At 43.8% G+C, this 24311-nt stretch overlaps 1 protein-coding gene across 1 annotated transcript in view; it reads left to right on the forward strand.

Moving 5' to 3' along the window:
- Positions 1 to 24311, forward strand: part of sptbn5 (spectrin, beta, non-erythrocytic 5) — a 259281-nt gene that overhangs the window by 77360 nt on the left and 157610 nt on the right. The window contains exons 19-27 of the mRNA XM_078563287.1: positions 799 to 1033; positions 4449 to 4588; positions 7771 to 7870; positions 9543 to 9713; positions 12301 to 12465; positions 14438 to 14664; positions 15067 to 15253; positions 15722 to 15922; positions 20219 to 20335. Of these exons, the coding sequence (XP_078419413.1) occupies positions 799 to 1033; positions 4449 to 4588; positions 7771 to 7870; positions 9543 to 9713; positions 12301 to 12465; positions 14438 to 14664; positions 15067 to 15253; positions 15722 to 15922; positions 20219 to 20335 (1543 nt within the window). The remainder of the gene's footprint in view (positions 1 to 798; positions 1034 to 4448; positions 4589 to 7770; positions 7871 to 9542; positions 9714 to 12300; positions 12466 to 14437; positions 14665 to 15066; positions 15254 to 15721; positions 15923 to 20218; positions 20336 to 24311) is intronic.

Here is a 24311-nt window from a genome sequence, read left to right on the forward strand (position 1 = left end):
TCCACAAACATTTATTACAAGCTCACAAATTCCACAATTCCCTGGATTATCATCTTTTCCATTTTGTTTCCTGTGAAGAACCCATCCCTTTCTCCTGTAAAATGTGCTCTGATTATTCCACTTTCACCACCAGACCTCTGAAATGTCCTCCTCGTTTCCTGCTACAATGGTCCTTCGCTGCGCTTGCCTTTTCCCCAACCCCTCTCCTTTCTCGCACAATGATAGCTGTCACCCCCTCCCTGTTTCTCACCTTTGACCTCACCAACCTCTACATTCAACAGCTCAATCTTTTGTCACCTCCAACATTATCCCACCCCATGTACATCTTACCCTGCCAACCCCCATCTGCTTTCTACAGTGACACTTCTCTCCAGTATACCTTGCTTCATTCATTTATTACACTGACACTTTCCTGTCCTGTCTATTCACATTCTCCTACACCCCTGTCCAGGATCCAAGACTCCCCTTCACTATGAGACAATTATCATGTACTTCCTCTAACCTTGTGCACTGTTCATGGTCATGTCTCTATAGCCAACTGAAAACCTCTGCTCTATCTGGAAGTTGGAACCTAATCTGACCTATCCTTCGCCGATCCCCAACTCAACAAAAGAAGCTTCACAGAAATGATGGGCCAAATGGCCTCCTCTTTTGCTGCAAACATTCAATGGCTAGCATCATGGGTTAGCAGCATTTAAGCGTATTTAAGCCAGGTGCAGCTGGACAACCTGGGGTTTATAATTGGCTGTGGTTAGGAAGTGTTGGCTGGAATTAAAGTGCATCTTCTGTTTGTGAAAGGTTCAAGGAGCTGCATGATCTGGGGAATCGAGTGATAAAGGCGAACTCTGCTGGTGATGTTCCTCGAATGATGCAGAAAATGATAGATGTGCAGGTGGAGCTGGAGACTGCATGGAAGGAACGAAATGAGAAGCTGCAGGAAGGACTTGAGCTGCAACAGTTTAACCGGGAGGCAGATCGTATTGAGGCAACATTCTCTGGTCATGAAGCCTTCCTGAAAATCAGTGATCTTGGGGTAACATTCATTGTTCTGCACTCTCTGCTTCTTGCACACCAAACTTCCATGTGTACATGTGGGCCTGGGTGAGCCTGACATTGTGCATCCTGTGGACTGGGTTCAGAAGGACTTTCCTGTTGAGCTTTGATGCTGCTCAAAGTGAGGAATGAATGTTTTTCCTGCTAACGATTACCAATGTTAGCATTGAATGCTGTCTGGTCAGATGTAGTATAAGTAGGGGGCTGGATGAATCAGTGGCTTAGCACAATGCCTGTCCAGCCTTGAGACCCAGGTTCAGCCCCAGTCCAAACTGCTGGCATGCAAGTTTCTTTTCTCTACTGACTAAGGTTCCTGAGTTAGGGCACAGTATCCTAGTTACCATGCAGGACTTATAAACCAGAGGTTCTGAATTTATATCTCACCATGGTAATAAATTTGGTAATTTATGGACTGATGGAATCAAAGTTGCAGCATTGTAAAAACTCAACCTCATTCACTAATATCCTCCAGGTAAGGGAACCTGTCATCCCTACCTGATCTGAGCTACATATTACTCCAGTCCCACACTACTTGGTTGATTTTTCATGGGTTCAGGATAGCAAGGGATGTACATTAAATAAACATCTCCAGAAGAAGACAAGTTGGGCTAAAACCAGATTTGAACCTGCTCACCCAATTATTAATAAACTCAACATGATGCCCAAAGCAGAGAGCTATCTCCTGATTTTAGTAATATGGAGAAATAAGGCACTGGGTCAAGGGAACACAGTACTTAGCTCAATATGTGGTTAGCTGAATATAAGGCAGAGCTAGCGCAGTAGATTTTGTAACCTTGGGAGATTCGACAGTAGGGGCTGAAACACACTGAGAAGGCCCAGAAGGAGATTGGAGCAATGTAGCCTGGTGATTTTCTATGCTTCAAACTTCTGGGATAATTCCACTGATTTCCTGCAAACGTTTCTCCCTGCTGGGGACACTGGATCCATGGATCGCTCCATCGTATCAACAGAAAATTTTGGGTATGGAATTAGAGAAAGCAGAAAGTAGCAAACTAGATTAAAAGCCAATTAGAAAAGAGGAAACAGAATAAGAGTTAAGGGCACTGTCTCAGGATTGTTGGACCTGGGTAGTGGTGTCCTACAGGTTTTGGTTCTTGGACCACATCTATTCACTGTGTATATGAACAATTTGGATAGAGGGTAGAGAGAGTGCTGTCTAAATTTGCAGATGTTAACTAAAATAAAAGGCATGATAAATAACTCTGAGAGTCAAAGGAAGCTATAACCAGACGTTGATAAGATGGTGCAAAGGGCAAATTTCAATGTCAGTAAATTGATGCAGCAGATTTTGGTAAAAATGTAAAAGCAATGATTAAACTTTAGGAAAGGTTGGGTAATTGGAAGAACAGAGGAATTTGGAGGTTCAGGGTCACAATACATTAAAAGCAACACCTCAATACAGGGCTATGGGCCTAGTGCTGGAAAATGGGATTAGAATAGTTAGATACTTGTTTGACCGGTGCAGACTCGAAGGACCGAAGGGCCTTTTTCTGTGTAGTAGACCTCTATAACTCTGACTCTAAATGGATAGAGCCATAAAAAAAGCAAACCAAATACTGAGTTTTATGACAAAAGGCACAGAATATAAAAGTTGAGATGTAACAGAGGACCTACCTAAGACCACAGCTGGATGTGCGATTTTGGGTTCTCCATCCTGTGCGAAGGAAGTTGAGGTAATAGAGAAAGGGTGCAGTGCAGATTCACAAAGATGCTGCCTGGTATGAGGAAATACAAATATGAAAAAATATCTGAAAAATTGGAGCTGGTTTTTTAGAACAGAGGAGAATGGAAGTTGATTTGATAAAGGTGTTTAAAATTATGAAAGGATGGGAGAAAATAGAGACTATTTCCAATGGTTGAGGGGTCCAGAATATAGGGATATAGATACAAGATTAAATGTAAGAGATTTAGGACAGAGAAACCTTTTTGTACAGAGGATTGTAAAGCCGTGAGATCCATTACAGTTAGTAATTGAAGCAGAGACTCTGTCAACATTCAAGATTAGGCTTGTAAATGGCTGAAGGAAGGGGAAATGAAGAAACATGGTGGGTAAATGGCCTTGTCCAATGGATAAACACCAACACACACTGGTTGGTATAAATGACCTTTAATGTGTTGTAATTCTCTGTAACCCAGCCTTCCAAACCCCTTCAGTTTGTTTACTATGATTCTAGAACTATTGCTTGTATCCTCTCTGACAAGTAGCAATGCACCCAGTCTTTCTTGAAAACTTGTGGTGGCTTTTTGTTGCATTGCACCCACTAATTCCACAGCTGTATTTAATAAACAAAAGTTTGCCTAAATGTTGTAAAACCTTTGCCACCTTTAACACTAAATAAAGTCTCCCAGTCCTCGAGTCCAGTGTCTGAGAAAATAATTTTCCTGGATTCAATTTTTCCAAATGAATGAAAAGCATTAATGGTCTGTCACACATCCTCTTCCCTCACCTTCTACCTCTCCACAGAATAAGGCCCCAGGGTTGATGATCCTTCCTCATAACTTAGCCTCCAGGAATGGACCTTATAATTCTGTTCCCTCGGCTGCCTCCAACAATCTTACCCCTTTGAAGGCTTGTTTCTTGCCCCCTGCTACCAATCAATGTAACCTGACCTGGGCAGTGCTGGGGAGCACTGTGGTCATTGGCTGACATTGAGATATTGAGTTGTTGAGGGTGGATTTTGACAAAACTGTGATGTGCATGACATTAACCTGATGCCAGGGTAGGAAACTCTAGCCAACAATGCCACACAGGAGCATGCAGCATGCTGAGCAAAGTCTGGGTCAGCACATCATGGGTTCTGGGCATTTGCTACCGAGAGGTACTGGCTGACAGGCCTCAGCAATACACAGGGCCCAATACATTGCATGAGAAATGAAAGATTTTTAAAAGTTACTTATACAGTGCCTTTCGGGACCTCAGGAAGATCAAAAGAGCTTAACCTCTAATAAGGTACTTATGATATATAGTCACTGTTGTTACCCACAGCAAGATCCCACAAACAGCAATGTGATGATGATTAAATAAACTATTTGTGTGATGTTGGTTGAGGGATAAGTGGCCAGGACACTAGCTGAAATCCCCTGTTCCTCTTTAAAATAGTGCCATGGGATCTTTTATATCCACCTGAGAAGACATACAGGGCCTCAGTATAATCCCTTTTGAAAGGCAGCTCCCCTGACAGTGCAGCATTTCCTCAGTACTGCATCAGAGTGTCAGCTTGGATTATATGTTCAAATCTCTAGATTTGGACTCTAATCCCACAGCTTCTGACCCTCAGGCGAAAGTGTACCCACTGAACCACATTTACGTTGAAGTGAGACGAGGCTGTGAATCTGAGTTCCAAGATCCGTAACCCCTTGAATTGTTTTTAAAGGACAATGTAAACTCTGTGAGCAGCTTGCTGAAGAGACATGAAGACTTTGAGAATGTGCTGAAGCTTACAGAACAGAGGATTCAGGGGCTGCAGGACAAAGCATCCATACTCACCCAAAATAGCAACTATACCAACAACATGTATGTATTGACATCTTAGTAACTGACTTTGAAATGCCCAGGTCTTGTTAAGACCACATACCCATGCAAAGATCCATGCTGCTGAAGTTTGTAAGCTCACTGTTATTGCTGTTAATGTAATTTCATGCAAAACAGTAGGGATAGACAGAGGCCAAGCTCAAAGCTTGACTGAGTCTCCCTTTCTGCTCCCTTCTGTCCTGATGGATAATTCTGAAGGACAGCTGATTTTTTTAAACTTATTTTCTCCCTCCATTTGAGTAATAGAATCATAAAACGGCACAGCACAGAAAGAAGCTATTGGACCTGTTGTGCCTGTCTTTGGTAGAGCTATCCAATTACCCCACTTCCTTGCTCTTTCCCCATAGCCCCATATATTTTCTTATCAATTATAGATCCAGATCCCTTTTCAATGTTACTATCGAATATGCTACCAGCACACTTTTAAATAAAATCCTCATGTCATTTCTGGTTCCCTTGTCAATCATTTTAAATCTGTGTCCTCTGGTTACTGACCCTTCTGCCACAGGAAACTGTTTCTCCTTTTTTACTCTATCAAAACCATTTATGATTTTCAAACTCTCTCTCAAATCTCCTCATTTTCTTCTTTGCTGCATTGAGAACAATCCCAGTTTCTCCAGTCTCTCCACATACTGAAGTCATTCTTGGTAATACGCTAGGAAATCTCCCCTGCACTCTGTCCAAGGCCCTGACATACTTCCGAAAGTGAGGTTTTCAGAATTAAACACTAGCTGAGGCCTATCCAGTGAAATATAAAGCTTTAACATAACTTCCTTGCTTGTGGAGTCTATTAGCAAACCTAAGGATCCCATATGCTTTTTTAACTGCCTTTTCAACTTGTCCTGCTGCCTTCAAAGATTGGTATGCATAGACCCCCAGGTCTCTCTGTTCCTGCAACCCCTTTAAAATTATATCATTCAGTTCATTTTGCCTCTCCTCATTTTTCCTACCAAAATGTATCACTTCACAATTCTCTGCATTAAATTTAATCTCATTTCATCAGTCTAATACAATCTTCCCTACTGTTTACTCCATTTCTGAGTTTTGGATCATCTACAAATTTTGACATTATACACTGTATACCCTAATTCAAGTCATTAATGTAATAAAAAGGGCAGTGTTCCAAATACTGATCCCTGGGGAACACCACACTTCCCTCCAATCTGAAAAACAACCATACAGCACTGCTCCATACTTCCTGTCCCTTTGTCTATTTGTATCCACGCCGCCACTGTCACTTTAATCCCATGGGCTTTAATTTTGCTGACGAGTTTATTGGATGGTACTTTGTCAAACGCCTTTTGAAAGTCCATATACTCAACATCAAATACACTACCCTCATCAACCCTCTCCATTGTTTCATTAACAAACTCAATCAACTAGGTCAAAGATTAAATAAAAACAGAAAATGCTGGAAATGCTCAGCAGTTCAGGTAGCATCTGTGGAGAGAGAAACAGAGTTAACATTTCAGGTCGATGACCATGAAAAGACCATGATGCTGCCTGACCTCATGAGAATTTCCAGCATTTTCTGTTTTCATTTCAGCTTTTCAGAATCCATAGTATTTTGCTTTTGTATTAGTCAAACATGCTTTGCTTTTAACAAATCTATGCTCACTTTCATTTATTAGCCCATACTTTTCCAAATACCAATTAATTTTGTCCCAAATTATTGCCTGTAAAAGTTAAAAGCCTCTGATAATAGGCTGTCTGGCCTATAGTTGCCAAGTTTATCCCTCTCCCCTTTTTTTAAACAGGGTGCAATCCTGCAGACTCCCACATATCCAAGGACGCCTGGAAGGTTGTGGCCAGAGCGTCTGCAATTTCCACCCTAGCTTCTCATCATGACCTAGATTGCATCCTATTGGGACCAGGCGGTTCTTCTCGTTTTAAGTACCTCCACTTTATTTTTATCCTATCCAATACTGCCACTGCCTCCTCCTGTACCATTCCATTGGCACCTCTTAGTGAAAACAGATGCTAAATACTCATATAGTACCTCAACCATGCTCTCTCCCTTCTCAAGAATATTCCCTTTTTGGTTCCTAATTGACCTTCCTTCCTTTGACTATCAATTCCATAACACTATTGACACCATAAGGTCTCCTCAAGTCTTTCATGCCTCCAGTCCAAGTTTTCTCTCTGGAACTTCCCTCATGTTTGCCCTCTCTCCAAGAAAGCTGATCCTTATGTCCCTAGTTATATTCATTACGTCTAATGTTCATAGGAGAGATGGTGGCATAGTGGTAATGTTACTGGACTAATAATCTAGAGACCCAGGCTAATGCTCTGGCAACAGAGGTTCAAATCCCACTATGGCAGCTGGTGAAATTTAAATTCAGTTAACAAAATCTGGAATTGAAAGCTAATTCCAGTAATGGAGACCACAAAACTATCATCACTTGTTGTAAAAACCTATCTGGCTCACTAATGTCATTTAAAGAAAGGAAATCTGCCATCCTTACCTGGTCTGGCCTACATTTGACTCCAGAACCTCAATTAGGGATAGGTAAAAAGAATGAAAAAAAAGTTATGGAAGCAGTAGTTAGCTCTTAAATTGACCATTATATTGAAAGTATGATTATCTGTCCCCTTTTTGGCATGGTCAATGCATTGGCAATCTTGTCTGGAGCTCCAAACTTCAACACTTCATTCATTTCCTAATTTCTTGCAGATCTTTTTGAGCACTATGAAGATCTGCAGCGTACAATGCCAAGAGCCTGCATTTCTTAGAATATATGTTTGCCAGAATAATGATTGCACTTCAGGAGTGCTTCATGGGTTGCAAAACATTTTGGGATAACCAAAGGTCATGATAGGCACTATATAAATGTAGGTCTTTCTATTTCCCCATTCTTTTCTGGACTTTTTCCAGGAGCAAATTGTGGGAAAGATAGAACTTTCATTTAATATGGCACCTTTCATATCCTCAGGACCTCCCATTCTAATTCACAGGCAATAAATTACTGTCAAAGTTACTGCTGTCATGAAGGCAAACTCAGAAGCCACTTTTGAGTGCAGCAAAGTCCTGCAGTGATCAATGAGGTGAATGAACAGTCACTCTGTTCTGGTGGTGTTGCTTGTGCTCTGAATTGTGGAGATCTTGTTATGAATTGTTTGGCAGCAGGTAATGAGCTGTGTGCAATATTTCTCTTTATGCCTAGGATCCAGAAGAGGGTGTTTCTGATCAATGACAGATGGAATGACCTAAACTGGAGCAGTGACTTTCGGAGGAACAGGCTATTCCAGTCACAGAAACTCCAGGTCTGTATCCATTCCAACAGTTTGATTGATTTTACTTGTACAAAGGAATGAAGTTGCATTTCTGCAGACATTTCAGAACTTCAGAATAGCTCTAAGCACTTCACAGTAAATTAATTACTACTTTTTTTGAAACGTAGTCACTGTTATTATGTAGAGTCAGCAGTCATTTTGGTCGAGAGTTTAGTGAAATTAAGCAGTATGGAAATCAGTGAGGTAAGGAAAGGGATCAAGCACAAATCTCAGAGGGAGATAATAAGTATTTACAAGGCACAGTTATGGCCACACCTGAAGTACTGGGTACAATTCTGGACACTGGTACCCCACACCTGGAGTACTTGATACAATACTGGACACCAGTACCCTACACTTGGAGCATTGGGTACAATCTCAGGGTTATTATACCACGGTAAGAAGGTACAGCTGTTGGATGCAGAGTAGGGAAGGAAACCAAACTGATTCCAAGCTTATGGTATTTAAGCTTTGAGGAGAAGGTGAGGAGGCAATGGCTCAGGGGAGAGATTATGAAAGTTTTTAGCATCCTTAAGAGATAGGTGAATTGAACCTGATAATATGATTGGCATTGTCACAAACTCAATGACCAGGGCCAGGATTTCCCCCTTGGTGATTTGGGGGCGGAGCCCAGTCACCGAGGGGAAAATGACGTGGGATGACGTCGGGAGGAAGTTTATGTGTTCTTTATTAACATGTCCCATCTCGTGTGACATGTTAATAATTTTTTAATTTCTCTATTTTTAACGTTTTTTCCACTGTCAGTAAACTCCCTGAGACAGGACTTTGCCTCAGGGAGCAGTGCACTCTTTCGCGCGCATGTGTGAAAGAGCGCACTTTCACAGATGGGGATTCCACCCACCCCCCCCTCCCCCACCCGGAACAGGAAGCGCATAGCGCTTCCCGTTGGGGATGCTGCTGGGCGGGCCTTAATTGGTCCGCCCACTTAAAATGGCGGTGGGCCCCATTTCAGTGGCGAGGGTCGGCTGGCCGCCCGCCACTGAGCCAGTGGGGCCCGCACGCTATCCAAGGGCAAGATTCTGCCCCAGGTGTTTTGAGCTGAAACTTAAAAGTGGGAAAGTGCACATAGGAATAGGAAGCCATTCAGCCCTTCGAGCCTGTTTCACTATTCAATCAGACAATTTCTGGGCACAACTACACCTCAGTTCTAATTATTCACCTTTATTCCACACCCTTTACTTAGCAAACATCTTTCAATCTCAGTTTTGAAATCTTCATTTGATCCCCAGCCTCAACAGCCTTTTGAGGGACACAGTTCCAGATTTCCACTGTCCTTTCTATTAAAAAGTGTTTCCTGATGTCCTCATTGAATAGCCTAGCTCTAATTGTAAGGTTAGACCACTTGGTTCTGAACTCCCCTGCCAGAGAAAACTGTTTCTTTCTGCTGACCGTTTCAAACCTTTAATCATCTTAAACATCACCTCTCAAGCTTCTAAACTCATGGGAATAAAAACCTGGCCAATGTCACCTGTCTTCAGAACTTAATGCTTTTAGCCCTAACACCATTCTGGTGAATTGGTGCTGCACCCCTCCAAGGATACATATCATTCTAGGTGCAGTGAGCAGAACTGAGCACAGTACTCCAGATGGAGTCTGATCAAGGCAGTAATCCTATTTTATTCCTTTATTTCCATCCCTCTAGGAATTTTATAGAGATGTAGCTGAGCTTTTAATGTGGATTGATGAAAAGTATGAGATTGCCTCAGATGAATCGTATCGAGACCCAACGAACATCCTCCGCAAACTGAAGAGACACGAGGCTGTGGAGAAGGAAGTGATGGCAAACGAAGTTCGAGTGGAGGACCTGAAGAAGGTGCAGCTGCTGCAATCCAGTTAACAGAGTATTCCTTAATGCACACCCCATTGTCAGCCTTTCACTCAGAGACTTGTAGGAAATGCATATTGCAGTCGCAAGTGCCCACCGCAAACACCCACCTCTGTGGTGGAATATTATGCATCAGGGCAAAATACAGAGCTAGTTAATGCTGCCTGTAACCCTCCTATCAGAGGGGCAGCCAAATCATTGAGTGATACTGGGTCTCATATCAATGGGGTAACTACACCATGTGATACTGGGCTATCAGGGTCAATGGGGTAACTGTACCACGTGATACTGGGATATTAGTGTCAATAGGGTAACTGTACTGTGACTCTGGGGTATCAAGGTCAATGGGGTAACTGCACCATGTGATAGCCAAGTTCCAGGGGCTCCATTACACAGTTTTCTGGATCATCTGGTTTCTGTTACTTCATCCAACCTGCTGATCTTGTGTTTGTCCAGGTGAATATTCCTTGATGGATATTTGACCATAAGAGGCATTGCAGACTTCCCTATTTATTCCTACATAGAATTACATAGAATCTCCAGCATAGAAATGACCATTCAGCCTAACAATTTGCTGCTGGTGCATGATTGCGCATAAACTACGTTTCCCTCTATTGACTTGTCTTAATTTATCAGCATATCCTTTTATTTCTTTCTCCCTCACATATTTATCTAGCTTTCCATTAAATGGATTGATAGTATTCAGTTCAATTACTCTGTTGGAATATTTTCCAACATCTTACCACTTAATGAGTAAAGAAGTTGCTCCTGATTCCTTATTGCATTTATTGGTGACTATCTAATATTTTTGGTCCCCAGATTTGGACTCACCCACAAGTGGAAACATTTTCATTGATGAATAAAGATGCACACAGTGACAGACAAACACACACACACACAAAGGGAAACACACACACACGCACATACACAGAGGGACAGAAAAATACTCTGTCGATAAAACTGAGAAATTTTCAGAAGGGATAAAATGAATGAGATTTAAAAAGCAGCACCTCAAAGGTAGTAATCTCAGGAGTATTCCCAGTGACATATAGCAGTGAGTATGGAAACAGGAAGATGTTGCAGGTGAATGTGTGGCTGCAGAAGTGGTGAAGGAGGGAGGTTTCAGATTTCTGGGGCATTAGGACCAGATCTGGGGGAAGAAGGGACACCTGTAAATAATGTACAGGCTGCAGCTGAACAGAGCAGGGAGCAATGTTCTGTCTCAGATGTTCTGTTGGGGAGGGTTTAAACTAGTTTGGCAGAGGACAGAACCTAGAAAATAGCTGAAAGGAGCAGCAATGAGATCAGAGGAGAAGGAAATGGGGGGACAATTCTGATCCCCAAAAATTAGGTGAATTTGGGTTGGAGTGTGTTAAAATATTAAAAATCTGAGTTTTGCCTCTTAGCCCCCCAACTCCTGACTTTAACAAAGGCAGATAAGTTGGGGGGGGTGGTGGGTGGGACCATGGGGTGCGGGCAATCAATTGACTCTCAGGAGGCATCTTAATCAATTAAACACTATAATGAGGCTGCATGTCTGCTGAGTTTTCCTGGCCTCGGACTAACTAAAGGGTAGTGGGCCTGCTGTCTTTCCTGTTATCTGTTGGATCCAGTTCAGCTACTCCACCCTCCCTTGTGATCAGATAACCCCACCCCCCCCAATCCTAATTCCCCCAGATCCTTCTGATCTCTCCTGCCTGACTCATATCATGCCCGTCCCTCCTCTTGACCCGCCTCCTCTTTCCAGCCTTTCTGAATTTTCTCTCCCTTCTCTCTGCTTCTTGACTGTAGACTGGTGCTGAGCTCCTACCCGCCCACTGTGGTTGAGAAACCAAGATAAACAATGCTAATTAGGAAAAACTCAGCAGGTCTGACAGCATCTGCGGAGAGGAACACAGTTGACGTTTTGAGTCCGTAAGACTCTTCAGTCATACGGACTCGAAACATCAACTGTGTTCCTCTCCGCAGATGCTGTCAGAGCTGCTGAGTTTTTCCAGGTATTTTTGTTTTTGTTTCAGATTTCCAGCATCTGCAGTATTTTGCTTTTATCTTAATGCTAATTAGGTCCTGTTGTTAAATTCAGCAGGATTTTCAGCAAATCTGATCTTCCGGGTTTCCCAACCTCAAAGCAGCCACTGTCCCCACCCCCACTGCTTGCTTCCCATCTTCAAATGAATATGCAGCCCTTCTAAACAGCAGTAAAGTTAGTAATATCCAAAAGTTGCAGGGACCAAATTGAGGAAAGTAGCGACAGTGATACTGGAGGTATTAAATTATATGTATATCAATGATCGTAGTGTAACTAATATGGTTGGTGAGCTGTAGGCACAAAATGCTAAATGGGATTATGAAGTGGTTGTATTTAGAGACGCGGCTCAAACAAGACTAGAATAATATTCCTGGTTACCAAGTATTCACGATTGGTCAAGTGGCCTCCTTCTGTGCTGTAAGTTTCTATGATTTTATAATATGTGTAAACTAATCTTGTATGACAGTGATGAAATGTTTAGCGATGCCTGTGTTACTGCATATGTCTATATTGTATTTCAGACACGATTTGTATTTTCACCATTAGACAGGCAACAATCTTATCCAGGAAAAGCATTACGCTAGGGACGATGTCAAATCCCGACTTGTGGCATTAATGGAGAAGTGGACACAGCTCCGCAATAAGCTGGTGGAGCGTGGGGACAAAATGAGGCAAGCTGGACAACAGGAGCAACTCATGGAGCTATTGCAGGTGCGCAGGTGTTTAACATGGAGACATGGGTACTGTACCAATCATCAGTATTGGGCACTGTCTCTCAGGGTGAAGTTTCAAAAATTTGTTTTATGGGATGTGGCCATCGCTGGCTAGGTCAGTGTTCATTGCCCATCCCTAATTGCCCTTGAGAAGGTGGTAGTGAGCTGCCTTCTTGAACCGCTGCAGTCCATGTGGTGTAGGTACACCCATAGTGCTGTTAGGGAGGGAGTCCCAGGATCGACAATGAAGGAACGGTGATATATTTCCAAGTCAGGATGTGAGTGGCTTGGAGGGGAACTTGCAGATGGCAGTGTTCCCATGTATCTGCTGCTCTTGTCCTTCTAGATGGTAGCAGTCATGGGTTTAGAAGGTGCTGCCTAAGGAGCTTTGATCAGCTTCTGCAGTGCATCTTGTAGATGGCACAACCTGCTACCACAGTTCATCGGTGGTGGAGGGAGTGAATGTTTGTGGAAGCGGTGCCAATCAAGCGAGGTGCTTCGTTCTGAATGGTGTTAAGCTTCTTGAGTGTTGTTGGAGCTGCACTCATCCAGGCAAGTGGGGAATATTCCATCACACTCCTGACTTGTGCCTTGGAGATTGTGGACAGGCTTTGGGAATTCAGGAGGTGAGTTACTCGCCGCAGGATTCCTAGTTTCTGACCTGCGCTTGTAGCCACAATATTTATATGGCTAGCACAGTTCAGTTTCTCAGTAATGGTAATGCCGTTGAATGTCATGGGGCGAGGGTTAGATTCTCTCTTGTTGGAGATGATCATTCCTGGCACTTGTGTGGCGTGAATGTTACTTGCCACTTGTCAACTCAAGCCTGAATATTGCCCAGGTCTTGCTGTATTTGGACATGAACTGCTTCAGTACCTGAGGAGTCGCGAATGCTGCTGAACATTGTGCAATCATCAGCGAACATCCCCACTTCTGACTTTATGATGGAAGGGAGGTCATTGATGAAGCAGCTGAAAATGGTTGGGCTGAGACACTACTTTGAGCTACTCTGAGCAATGATGTCCTGGAACTGAGATGATTGGCCTCCAACAGCCACAACCATCTTCCTTTGTGCTAGGTATGACTCCAACCAGTGGAGAGTTTTCCCCCTGATTCCCATTGACTCCAGTTTTGCTAGGGCTCCTTGATGCCACACTCAGTCAAGTGCTGCTTTGATGTCAAGGGCAGTCACTGTCACCTCACCTCTGGAGTTCAGCTCTTTTGTCCATGTTTGAACTAAGGTTGGACCCATGCTGAGGATTATGATGAGTGAGGTGTTGTCTTCCTTTCAGTTGGTTCATGTGAGATACCTGTGGAAACAGAAGAGCAAGGTTAAAATGTTGCCTGTGTAATATTCACTCCATTATTTACATAGAAGTACACTAGGCTGTGGCATTGTGCTTCAGAATATTTATAAAAAGACCAAATATATATTTTCACAATGTCCTAAAGCACTTTAAAACCAATGGCATACTTTAGAATGGTACCAGATAACTTTTTTTATTGATGCTTTTTGAGGGATAAATATTGACCAGGTTACCAGTGGAACTCCCCTGCTCATCTTTGAATAGTGCCACGAGATCTTTTGCATCCATTTGGGAGGGCAGACAACCCTCGGTTTAAAGTCTCATCTGAAAGATAGCATCTTCAACTGCACAGCACTCCCTCAGTAATGCTCCTACAACAGTCCTCCACTCCCTCAGTACTGCTGCTCCAAGAGTGCAGCACTCCATCAGCACTGTTACTCCAACACTCTCACTGGTGATACAGTGGAAGAGGAACCATGAATTTAAGATAAAATCTTTATTTTGTAAATTAACAACAAATAATAAAATCCATTTTGTGTCTCATAGATTGTGATTGTGCTGCATACTGAGATGTGGGGTCTGACTGATACTATTACTTATCTTTCATTGTTTGATTGTGATTTTATTTCTTCTGTTTTTTTCTGTCTCTATCTAATTTTCTAGGATGCCAAAGCAAAGCTTGAACAGATTGAGAAGATGCTTCAGAACAGCGATACGGGTCATGACCTGCGGAGCAGCCGACTCCTGCTCAAGGAACACCATTGGCTGGAAAGCAACATGCGTGAACTCGCAGAAAAAATGAATGGCATTGTAAATCGGGCCAGGAAGGTGGCGACAGATCACTTTGACTCACAGAGTATACTGGAACAGACTCAGAAACACCTGGAATGGTGAGACTTGTGCTTGGACTGGGGGAGATTGAAATGGGAAGACCGGAGCTTGGACTGAGGGATGGTGAATTGGGGAGACTGGTAGACAGTAGAGTGGCAAGGGGAACTGAGGGAGCAATCACTAATGGCTGCCATCTATTGACTTCCCCTTAAAGGCTCCTGTGTTGAGCTGGCCGAGGATTGGAGGGTGCATCATAGCAAAATCACTCCCTATAGCCCCTTCATGGGCTTCCCATCACCAACACAGAGTCTGTTCTCTGCTTGATTTCTGACTTTTGTCTGAAATTCCAACTCCCCTGTTTAATCACCTGCCATTGCTTTTGAAAGGTCTTAGGATCAATTATTTCAAAGTTCAATGATTATTCCCTCTCATTCCTGCTCCCCCACTCCCTTCCACTGTAGGTTTGAATCACTCCAGAACCCACTGGGACAGCGAAGGAAAGTTCTGGAAGCGACAGTGGCTCTGTATGAGTTCTACCACTACAGTGACCTGGAGTTGAAGTGGATTGCTGAGCGCATTCCAATCGCCAAGTCAGGCAACTGTGGCAAATCACTGGACACGGCACAAAGCCTGCTACAGAAGCAAAAGGTAAGGTTTATCCCTTTGTTAGCCTGGCCCTGCTCCTGCAGACTCAGGCTGATAACAGGCAGGTCCTGCTGCTGGGCAAGTTTGGTATTTTTGCTTGGCTGCAGGGCCTGGTGTTCGCAGGTTGGAGAACTTTAATGCTCAGGTCCTGCAGCTATTGTGTTGCACATCTCTGGGTACATACCTCAGAAATGTAAGTTCAGCACAGCTGGACAGTAACAAGCTGTACTGTGCTATATTATTGGATGCTGGATGGGGGTCAGTAGAGTAATGTGCTACATTGGACACTGAAATTGGGGGCGGTATAGTAATATGTTGTGTAATGGTATCCTGGAATGGAGGTGATCACCTCTTCCTTCCTCCCCCCATCCCCCACCTCCCCAAATGCTACTTACCCCTCTTTCTCCTCCTCCCCATGTAGGCCTGAGGTATTGAGTCCTTCAGTAACCATGACCTTTCTTCCTGCTGCAGGAGCTTCAGGTTGAAGTGAACACTCACAAACAGCAAGTCCAGAAGGTGTTGGAGATCGGCAAACAGATGATCAACTCCCAGCACCACATGGCCCAGGGCATTGAGGGCAAGTGCAAGGAACTGCAGACCTGTTGGGAGGAGCTGGAGTGGGCCTGCGGCGACAGGAGGAAAAAACTACAGCATTCAGTGCGGTTCCACCAGGTAGGTTCAGGAGAAGAGCAGATTGTGATGGGAAAAGAATAACTGGGGCAATCAGCCCCTGCATGAGCTCATGGATGCTGGATATGGATGCAGATGGATGTAGGCTCCATTCATCTCCCTGGCAACTACCTACCCGAGGCTGAACCAGACTGTTCACAGCCATGGTGTCATATTTGACCCTGACCACATATCCATGCCATCTAAGACCACCTATTTCCACCTCTGTAACATTGCCCTACTCTGCCTCTGCCACAGCTCATCTGCTGCTGAAACCCTCATCTACACCCTTGTTACCTCTAGACTTTTCCAATGTATTTTTGGCTAGCCTCCCATGTTCTGTAGACTTGAGGTCATTTAAACTCTGTTATCCATGTCTTAACTTGCACCAAGTATCTTTCAGCTATCATCCTTGTGCTCACTGACCTACATTGGCTCCCAGTCAAACTACACCTCGATTTAAAATTCTCATCCTTGTTTTCAAATCTCTCCATGGCCTTACCTCTCCATATCTCTGTAATCTCTTCCAGCTCCCTCTGAGATAACTGTGTTCCTCTATTCCTGGTTTTGTATCCCAATTTAAGTTGGTCCGCTATTGGTGGCCAAGCCTTCAGCTTCCTAGGCCCTAAGGTCTGAAATTCCTTCCTTCAACACACCTTAAAATCTACCTGTTGACCAAGCTTATGGTCATCTGCCCTAATATCGCCTTATGTGGCTCAATGTCTAATTTTGCTTCATAATGCTCCTGTGAAGCGCCTTGGGATGTTTTAGTATGTCAGAGGCCCTATAGAAAGTACAGGTTGTTGTTAGAAAGCAATCAGGGCTGCTCACACCCAGTACCAGATTGTCCTTTTGAGATTTCCAATCTAAGTCATTGACAGTGGCCAAGTATTTCCACCATGCAGGAACACTTCAGGAAAGGGTCCTGCAGAGCCCAGTGGAGTGAGGTAAAATGTTCTGGCCACTGTAATAAATCAGGACCATTCTGCGCTCAAGGATAATTATAAGGCACCAAATCACAGATATTGTGGCACATGATTTGCTGAATTACATTTGGTTATCTTTAACCATCTACCCGCAGTCTGAACCGTTACCAGAGAGCATTGCCATGGAAACATATCCTCCCTGATGAGTGCTTTGATAGGCATCATTACTAGGTACTTTGGAAAATGGGAATGCCAATTGATTAGCACATTTCATGGTAGTTTATTAGGGCAGTTATGGATACTGGAGTTCCATTTTCCACATGTCTAGCCAAGGAGTAGATACACCTCCCTCCTCACAGCAGCCGGTATACATGGAGCTGCAGGCTGGCAAGACTCCATGTCCCAATGGACTACATCCTAGGGTCTTAAAAGAGGTGGCTAATGAGGTGGTTGATGTGCTGGTATTAATTTTCCAATATTTGATAGATTCTGGAAAGGTTCCATCAGATTGTAAAGTAGCAAATATAACCCCTCTATTCAAGAAGGGAGGGAGGCAGAAAACAGGAAACTATAGGCCAGTTAGCTTGATGCCTGTCGTAGGGAAGCTATTAGAATTGATCATTAAGCAGGTTATAGCTGGGCACTTAGAAGAGCTCAAGGCAATAGGGAAGAGTCAGCATGGTTTTGTGAAGGGGAAATCATGTTTAACCAATTTATTGGAGTTTTTTGAAGGAGTAACGAGTGCAGTGGATAAAAGGGAGCCTGTAGGCATACTGTACTTGGATTTCCAGAAGGCATTTGATAAGGTGCCACATCAAAGATTATTATGGAAAATAAAAGCGCATGGTGTAGTAGTTAACATATTAGCATGGATAGAAGATTGGCTGGATAGCAAAAAGCAGAGAGTATGCATAAATGGATCTTTTTCTGATTGACAGGATGTGACAAGTGGAGTCCCACAGGGGTCTGTAATGAGGCCTCAACTTTTTACGATTTACATCAGTGACTTAGATGAGGGGAGTGAAGACATGGTAGCTAAATTTGCAGATGACACAAAGATAGGCAGGAAATTATGTTGTGAAGAGGGCATGAGGAGGTTGCAGATGGATATAGATAGGTTGAGTGAGTGGGCAAAGATCTGGCAAATGGAGATTAATGTGGGAAAATGTGAAGTTGTTCACTTTGGCAGGAAGAACAAAAAAGCAGAGTATTGCTTAAATGGAGAATGGCTGCATAATTCTGAGGTGCAGAGGGTATTCTATTACATGAGTCACAAAAAGTTAGTATGCAGGTACAGCAAGTAATTAGAAGGTTAATGGAATGCTATCCATTAATACAAGAGGGATTGAACATAAAAGTAAGGATGTTATGCTTCAGTTTTGCAGCACATTGGCGAGACTGCACCTCGAATACTATATGCAGTTTTGGTCTCCTTATTTAAGAAAGGATGTAAATGCATTGGAGGCAGTTCAAAGGAGGTTTACTAGATTGATACCTGGAATGAGTGGGTTTACTTATGAGGAAAGGTTAGACAGACTGGGCTTGATTACACTGGAATTTAGAAGAGTGAGGGGTAATTTGATTGAAGTACACAAGATCCTGAACGGGCCTTGACAAGGTGGATTTCGAAAGGGTATTTCCTCTTGTGGGTAAGCCCAGAACTAGGGGGCACTGTTTTAAAATTAGGGGTTGCCCTTTTAGGACAGAGATGAGGAGAATTTTTTCTCTCAGAGGGTTGTGCAACTTTAGAATACTCTGCCTCAGAAGGTGGTGGAGGCGGGGTCGTCGAATATCTTTAAGGCAGAGATAGATAGATTCTTGTTAGGCAAGGGAATCAGAGGTTATCAGGGTCAGATGGGAATGTGAAAATTGAAACACAAGAAGATCAGCCATGATCTTATTAAATGGCGGAGCAGGCTCGAGTGGCCGAATGGTCTACTCCTGTTTCTATTTCTTATGTTTTTATGTACATTGCCTTGAGGCAGAAATACCTCACTCCCCACAACAGCAATATATACTCCCTGAAGCAGATGTTCCTCTCTCCCCATTGCAGATTTATGGCAGTATTTTCCATTGTTGGCAGCGGGCGTGTTTGGTGGTGTGAACAGACAATATGGTGAGGAGGCCAAAATCACTTTCATATCATTGTGAAACCAGTTTGTGATTGTCCGCTCCACCCATCAATGACAGGCCGTGTTTCCCACCACCGCATGTCGGGAACCTAATTTCAATACTTTAGCATCTCACTGTAAGCCCTGCTCACCAGATTCATCCCCACCCCACGCTGGATCATCCAGGCACGTCGGTGTTTCATAACTGTCCATAAGCAACATGCACCTGGCAAGCTGCACTTTGTTCGTTACTTCCAGGTTTGTTTGTCTACCTTGCTTCGGGCAGCACTCGCAGTCATCAGTGCCAGGATTCGCAGGCAACAGCACATCACTCTTATGCCGGCTCATGGGCAGGTATCTACCTACCAGACCAGCCATAAGCGGTGGTGGCTTTTCAACGGCTGCAGGGCCAGGGCTTGCTTGGGGAAGGGGGAGAAGTGACCTCAGGCAAGGGAAGAGGCTGCAGGGTGAGAACTGTGTTGAGGAAGGGACAGTATCCCAGGGTCTGTGTGGGGACACATGTTAATCTGCGCACGTGGCCTCAAGATGGTGAGGGCTGAGGAGGCAGGCTCCAGGGGAGATGAGGCCAGATGGAGATGTGAGGGCATGTCTGAGAGAGTGAGTGGTGGTGTTCCTTAAGCTGGCAGCAAGTGAGATGCCAGTGAATGTGTGATGGCCTTGTGAGTGTGTGAGTTTAGAGTGATGAGATGGTTGCCTTACCCTGGCAGCATGGATGAGATCATTCATCTGTTTTCTATGCCAGATGGCCAACCTCTTCTCTGCAGCATTGACACTGACCACCGCTGCCACCACCCCCTTAGCCGGAGTGGTGAGATTGCTGGGCCTCCTGCGGCCAGAACGGGGGCGGAGGACATTATGGCGGGCCTCCAAAAGGCATCCCAGTGACAGGTCACTGAAATCTCCTGTCTTTCAGAGCCATGTCTTTGCTGGGGCAGACCTGGGCTTCAAGCATTGAGAACTGTGTGCATGGCTGCAGTTTGGATATGGCACCCAGAGTGAGGAAGCAGCAAGGTAATGGCATGGCAGGCAACTCAGAAGCCACCCACCAGCAAGACGGTGTGTTTCCTGTGACTGCATAATTAATGAGGTGGGAAGCAGATGATACAGTATGAAAACCCACCATTTAAGCCGGTGGATAAAATATCTTTTTTCACACTCACTACTGCACTTAGTTCAAATCTGGTACAATTCTGTCCATAGTTCCTAATGACAATATAACTGATTGCTGATTTTTAACTTAGTTCCTTGCAGATGCCTCAGAGCTGGAAGCCTGGGCAGCAGAAAAGCTTCAGCTTGTCTCAAGTGAGGATTACGGGAAGAATGAAGCTGTCACTCTGAAGCTTATTAAGAACCATAAGGTAGGTGTAATTTCCAAAGTGGCATCTTGTCTACCAGTGACATTCAATATCCACATTCTTTGCTTAAATACACCACTAGAGAGAACCCATTCAAATTAACTTTAGAGTAAATGCTGTGAAACAGTGAGTAAATATTTAAACTATCCCAACTTGCAGCTACTGTACCGTTCATTTGTTAACTGCGGTAGGTATCCCTTGTGGTGTTACAGGAAGTTGAAGGATTCAGTCTCCCTACCCTGTGTCTGTCCCTTGTGTCTTTCTCTGGTTTCTTCATATATTTCTTCTCTCTTCTCATCTTAGTCATCAAGATAAGCTAAGAAAGCAGTGATTCTGTACTTTAGAGAAGTGAGTGATTAGAGTGATCTGTTTGAGATTTATAAGATGACGAAGAGATTAGATGGTTTTTTGTTTAAACAGTTTGTTCCAACTAACTGCATTAGGGAAGACAAAGGGGTCACCATTTCAAGTTGTGTAAAGTCAGGTCTAAATTAGATGTCAGGAGGTGGTACATTTCCCTGAGAATAGGGAACCTCTAGAACAGGCTGCCTTCTCTTGCAGTGGACACCGGTTCGCTGAATTCCTTCAAGCAAAAGCTGGACCTGTTTCTGGTTGGAGTGGAAATTACTTCATACAAAAGGTCGGCACGGCAAGAAATTATTAGGGCCACAGAGAACTCCTGGAGGTGGTGGAGGTGGTGGGGCAGAGGTTGGAGAGGAATTACAGAATCACAGTGCAGAAGAGGCCCTTCAGCCCATCGAGTCTGCACCGACACATGAGAAATACCTGACCTACCTACCCAATCCCATTTACCAGCACTTGGCCCATAGCCTTGAATGTTATGACATGCCAAGTGCTCATCTAGGTACTTTTTAAAGGATGTGAGGCAACCCACTTCCACCACCCTCCCAGGCAGCGCATTCCAGACCGTCACCACCCCCTGGGTAAAAAAATTTTTCCTCACATCCCCCTTAAACCTCCTGCCCCTCTTGAACTTATGTCCCCTCGTAACCCTTCAACTAAGGGGAACAGCTGCTCCCTATCCACCCTGTCCATGCCCCTCATCATCTTTTACACCTCGATCAGGTTGCCCCTCAGTCTTCTCTGCTCCAACGAAAACAACCCAAGTCTATCCAACCTCTCTTCATAACTTAAATGTTTCATCCCAGGCAACATCCTGGTGAATCTCCTCTGCACCTCCTCCAGTGCAATCACATCCTTCCTATAATGTGGCGACCAGAACTGCACACAGTACTCCAGCTGTGGCCTCACCAAGGTTCTATACAACTCCAACATGACCTCCCTACTTTTGTAATCTATGCCTCGATTGATAAAGGCAAGTGTCCCATATGCCTTTTTCACCACCCCACTAACATGCCCCTCCGCCTTCAGAAACCTATGGACACACACGCCAAGATCTCTTTGTCCCTCAGAACTTCCTAGTGTCATGCCGTTCATTGAATACTTCCTTGTCAAATTACTCCTTCCAAAGTCTATCACCTCACACTTTTCAGGGTTAAATTCCATCTGCCACTTATCTGCCCATTTGACCATCCCGTCTATATGTTCCTGCAGCCCAAGACACTCAACCTCACTGTTAACCACCCGGCCAATCTTTGTGTCATCCGCAAACTTACTAATCCTACACCCCCACATAGTCATCTATGTCGTTTATATAAATGACGAATAATAGGGGACTGAGCACAGATCCCTGTGGTACGCCACTGGACACTGGCTTCCAGTCATTAAAGCAGCCTTCTGTCATCACCCTCTGTCTCCTACAACTAAACCAATTTTGAATCCACCTTATCAAATTATCCTGTATCCCATGTACATTTGCCTTCTTTATAAGCCTCCCATGTGGGACCTTGTCAAAGGCTTTGCTGAAGTCCATATAAACTACATCAACTGCATTACCCTCATCTATACACCTGGTCACCTTCTCAAAAAATTCAATCAAATTTCAATGGAATTTCCCAGCTATTTTAACCAACCACATAATACTGCACCAAAGAAAGAGATATTAAGAGGTAGATTATAAGCAGCAGAGTTCTGAATGAACTTGTGTTTATGGAGGGTTGAAGGCAGGAGGCTCGCTGGCCAGGAGAGTAACGGAGATGACAAAGGCATGGATAAGGATTTCGACCACAGATGAACTGAGACAGAGATGGGGACAAACAATCTTACGGAGGAAGAAGTAGGTGGTCTTTGTGTTGGAAAGAATATGTGAGCTCAGCTCAAAGTTGAATAGGACACTGAGGTTGTGAATGGTCTGGTTCAGCCTGAGACACTGGCTGAGGAAGGGGATAGAATCGGTGGTGAAGAAATGGAGTTCCTGGTGGGAGTTGAAAACAATGGCTTTGGGCTTCCCATATGGACGTGAAGGAAATTATGGCTCATCTAGGGCTGCATTTCAGAGAAGCAGTCATATAACACAGAGCTGTTGGAGAGTTAGGTGAGGTTAGCATCCATGTGGTAGCTGACCCCATGTCTATGAATGGCATTGTCAAAGGACAGCATTTAGATGTGGAAGAGGTGGGAGCCAAGGATTGATCCTTGGGGGACTCTATAAGTAGGAGTGTTAGGGCTGGGAGAGAAGCCATTGCCGGAGATTCTCTGGGTCTGACTGGATTGGTAAGAATGGAATCAGGTAAGGGTACTCCCACCCAGCTGGATGATGGAGGAGAGGCTTTGGAGGAGAATGGTGTGGTTAACTGTATGCAGACAGGTTGAGAAGGGTAAGGGGGTTAGTTTGCCATGATCATAGTCACAAACAGTATCATTGGTAACTTTGATAAGGGCTGCTTCAGTATTGTGGTAGGTGCAGAAACCTGATTGGAGGTGTTCAAACATGAAGTTGCAGGAAAGATATGCACGGATTTTGGAGGCAACAACGTGCTTAAGGACTTTGGAGAGAAAATGAGATTGGAGATGGGGCAGTAGTGATAATCGCTGTGGGTCTTAGCTTCAGTTGTTCTTGGTTAAGATCGATAGAGACTGTTGGAGACAAGGCTGTTGGTAAACTTTACCTTTTATTAAACATTCTTCTAACTATATACAAGATAAGTCTTAGCATGAGGCTTCACATTGAACTATCTCATAGCATACCCTGTTGTCATGTGATCTTACATCATTGATGATGTAGACTGAATATTTACATTAACCCTTTACACTACAGCTTCCCCCAAGCCTCTGACTCTATTAAATACATTATATACATTATCTTACAATTTGCAAAGACAGAGGGGTTTACAATCAATAGCTGGGGTGAGGGATTACTGAGTGATAGTGTGAGGGAACTGGATTAACTTAAGTGGAGATGCAGTCAGTAACACAGGGTGCTGGGGACAGGGGTACAGTGAGTGACAATGTGAGGAATCTGGATTAGCATTATCCCAGATTCCCTCGGTTGATATCTTCTTTGTAATTTAGCCATCAGATTTTGTTACAGCTATACAAAGCCCTGATCAGAACAGATCTGGAGTACTGTGTGCAGTTCAGGCCACCACACCTGAGAAAGGATATAGAAGGAGTGCAGCACAGATTCACCAGACTGGCACCTGGACTCCAAGAGTTCGATATGAGGAGAGATTACATAAACTATCCTTGTATCCCCTGGAATGTAAAATGCTAAAGAATGTTTTGATTGAGATTTTTAGGACTTTCCAAGGAATTGATAGGGTAAATAAAGGGAGATTTCTTCCACCGGAGAGGGATTCAAGGGGACATAACCTTAAAAATTAGAGACAAGCCATTCAGGAGAGAAGCTAGGAAATAATTTTTCACACAAAGTGTGGTACAAGTGTAGAACACTTTCCCACAAAGTACAGTGCGTGCTAGCTCAATTAATAATTTTAAATTTGAGAGCAATAGATTTTTGCTAGCCAAGGGTATTAAAGGATATGGCGCTAAGGTGGCTGGATGGAGTTAGGTTACAAATGATTGAATGGAGGAATAGACTTGAAGTCCTGTTCCGCAA

The sequence above is a fragment of the Cetorhinus maximus genome, chromosome 18 (assembly GCF_964194155.1).
Source record: "Cetorhinus maximus chromosome 18, sCetMax3.hap1.1, whole genome shotgun sequence".
In the NCBI taxonomy this organism is placed as follows: Eukaryota; Metazoa; Chordata; class Chondrichthyes; order Lamniformes; family Cetorhinidae; genus Cetorhinus; species Cetorhinus maximus.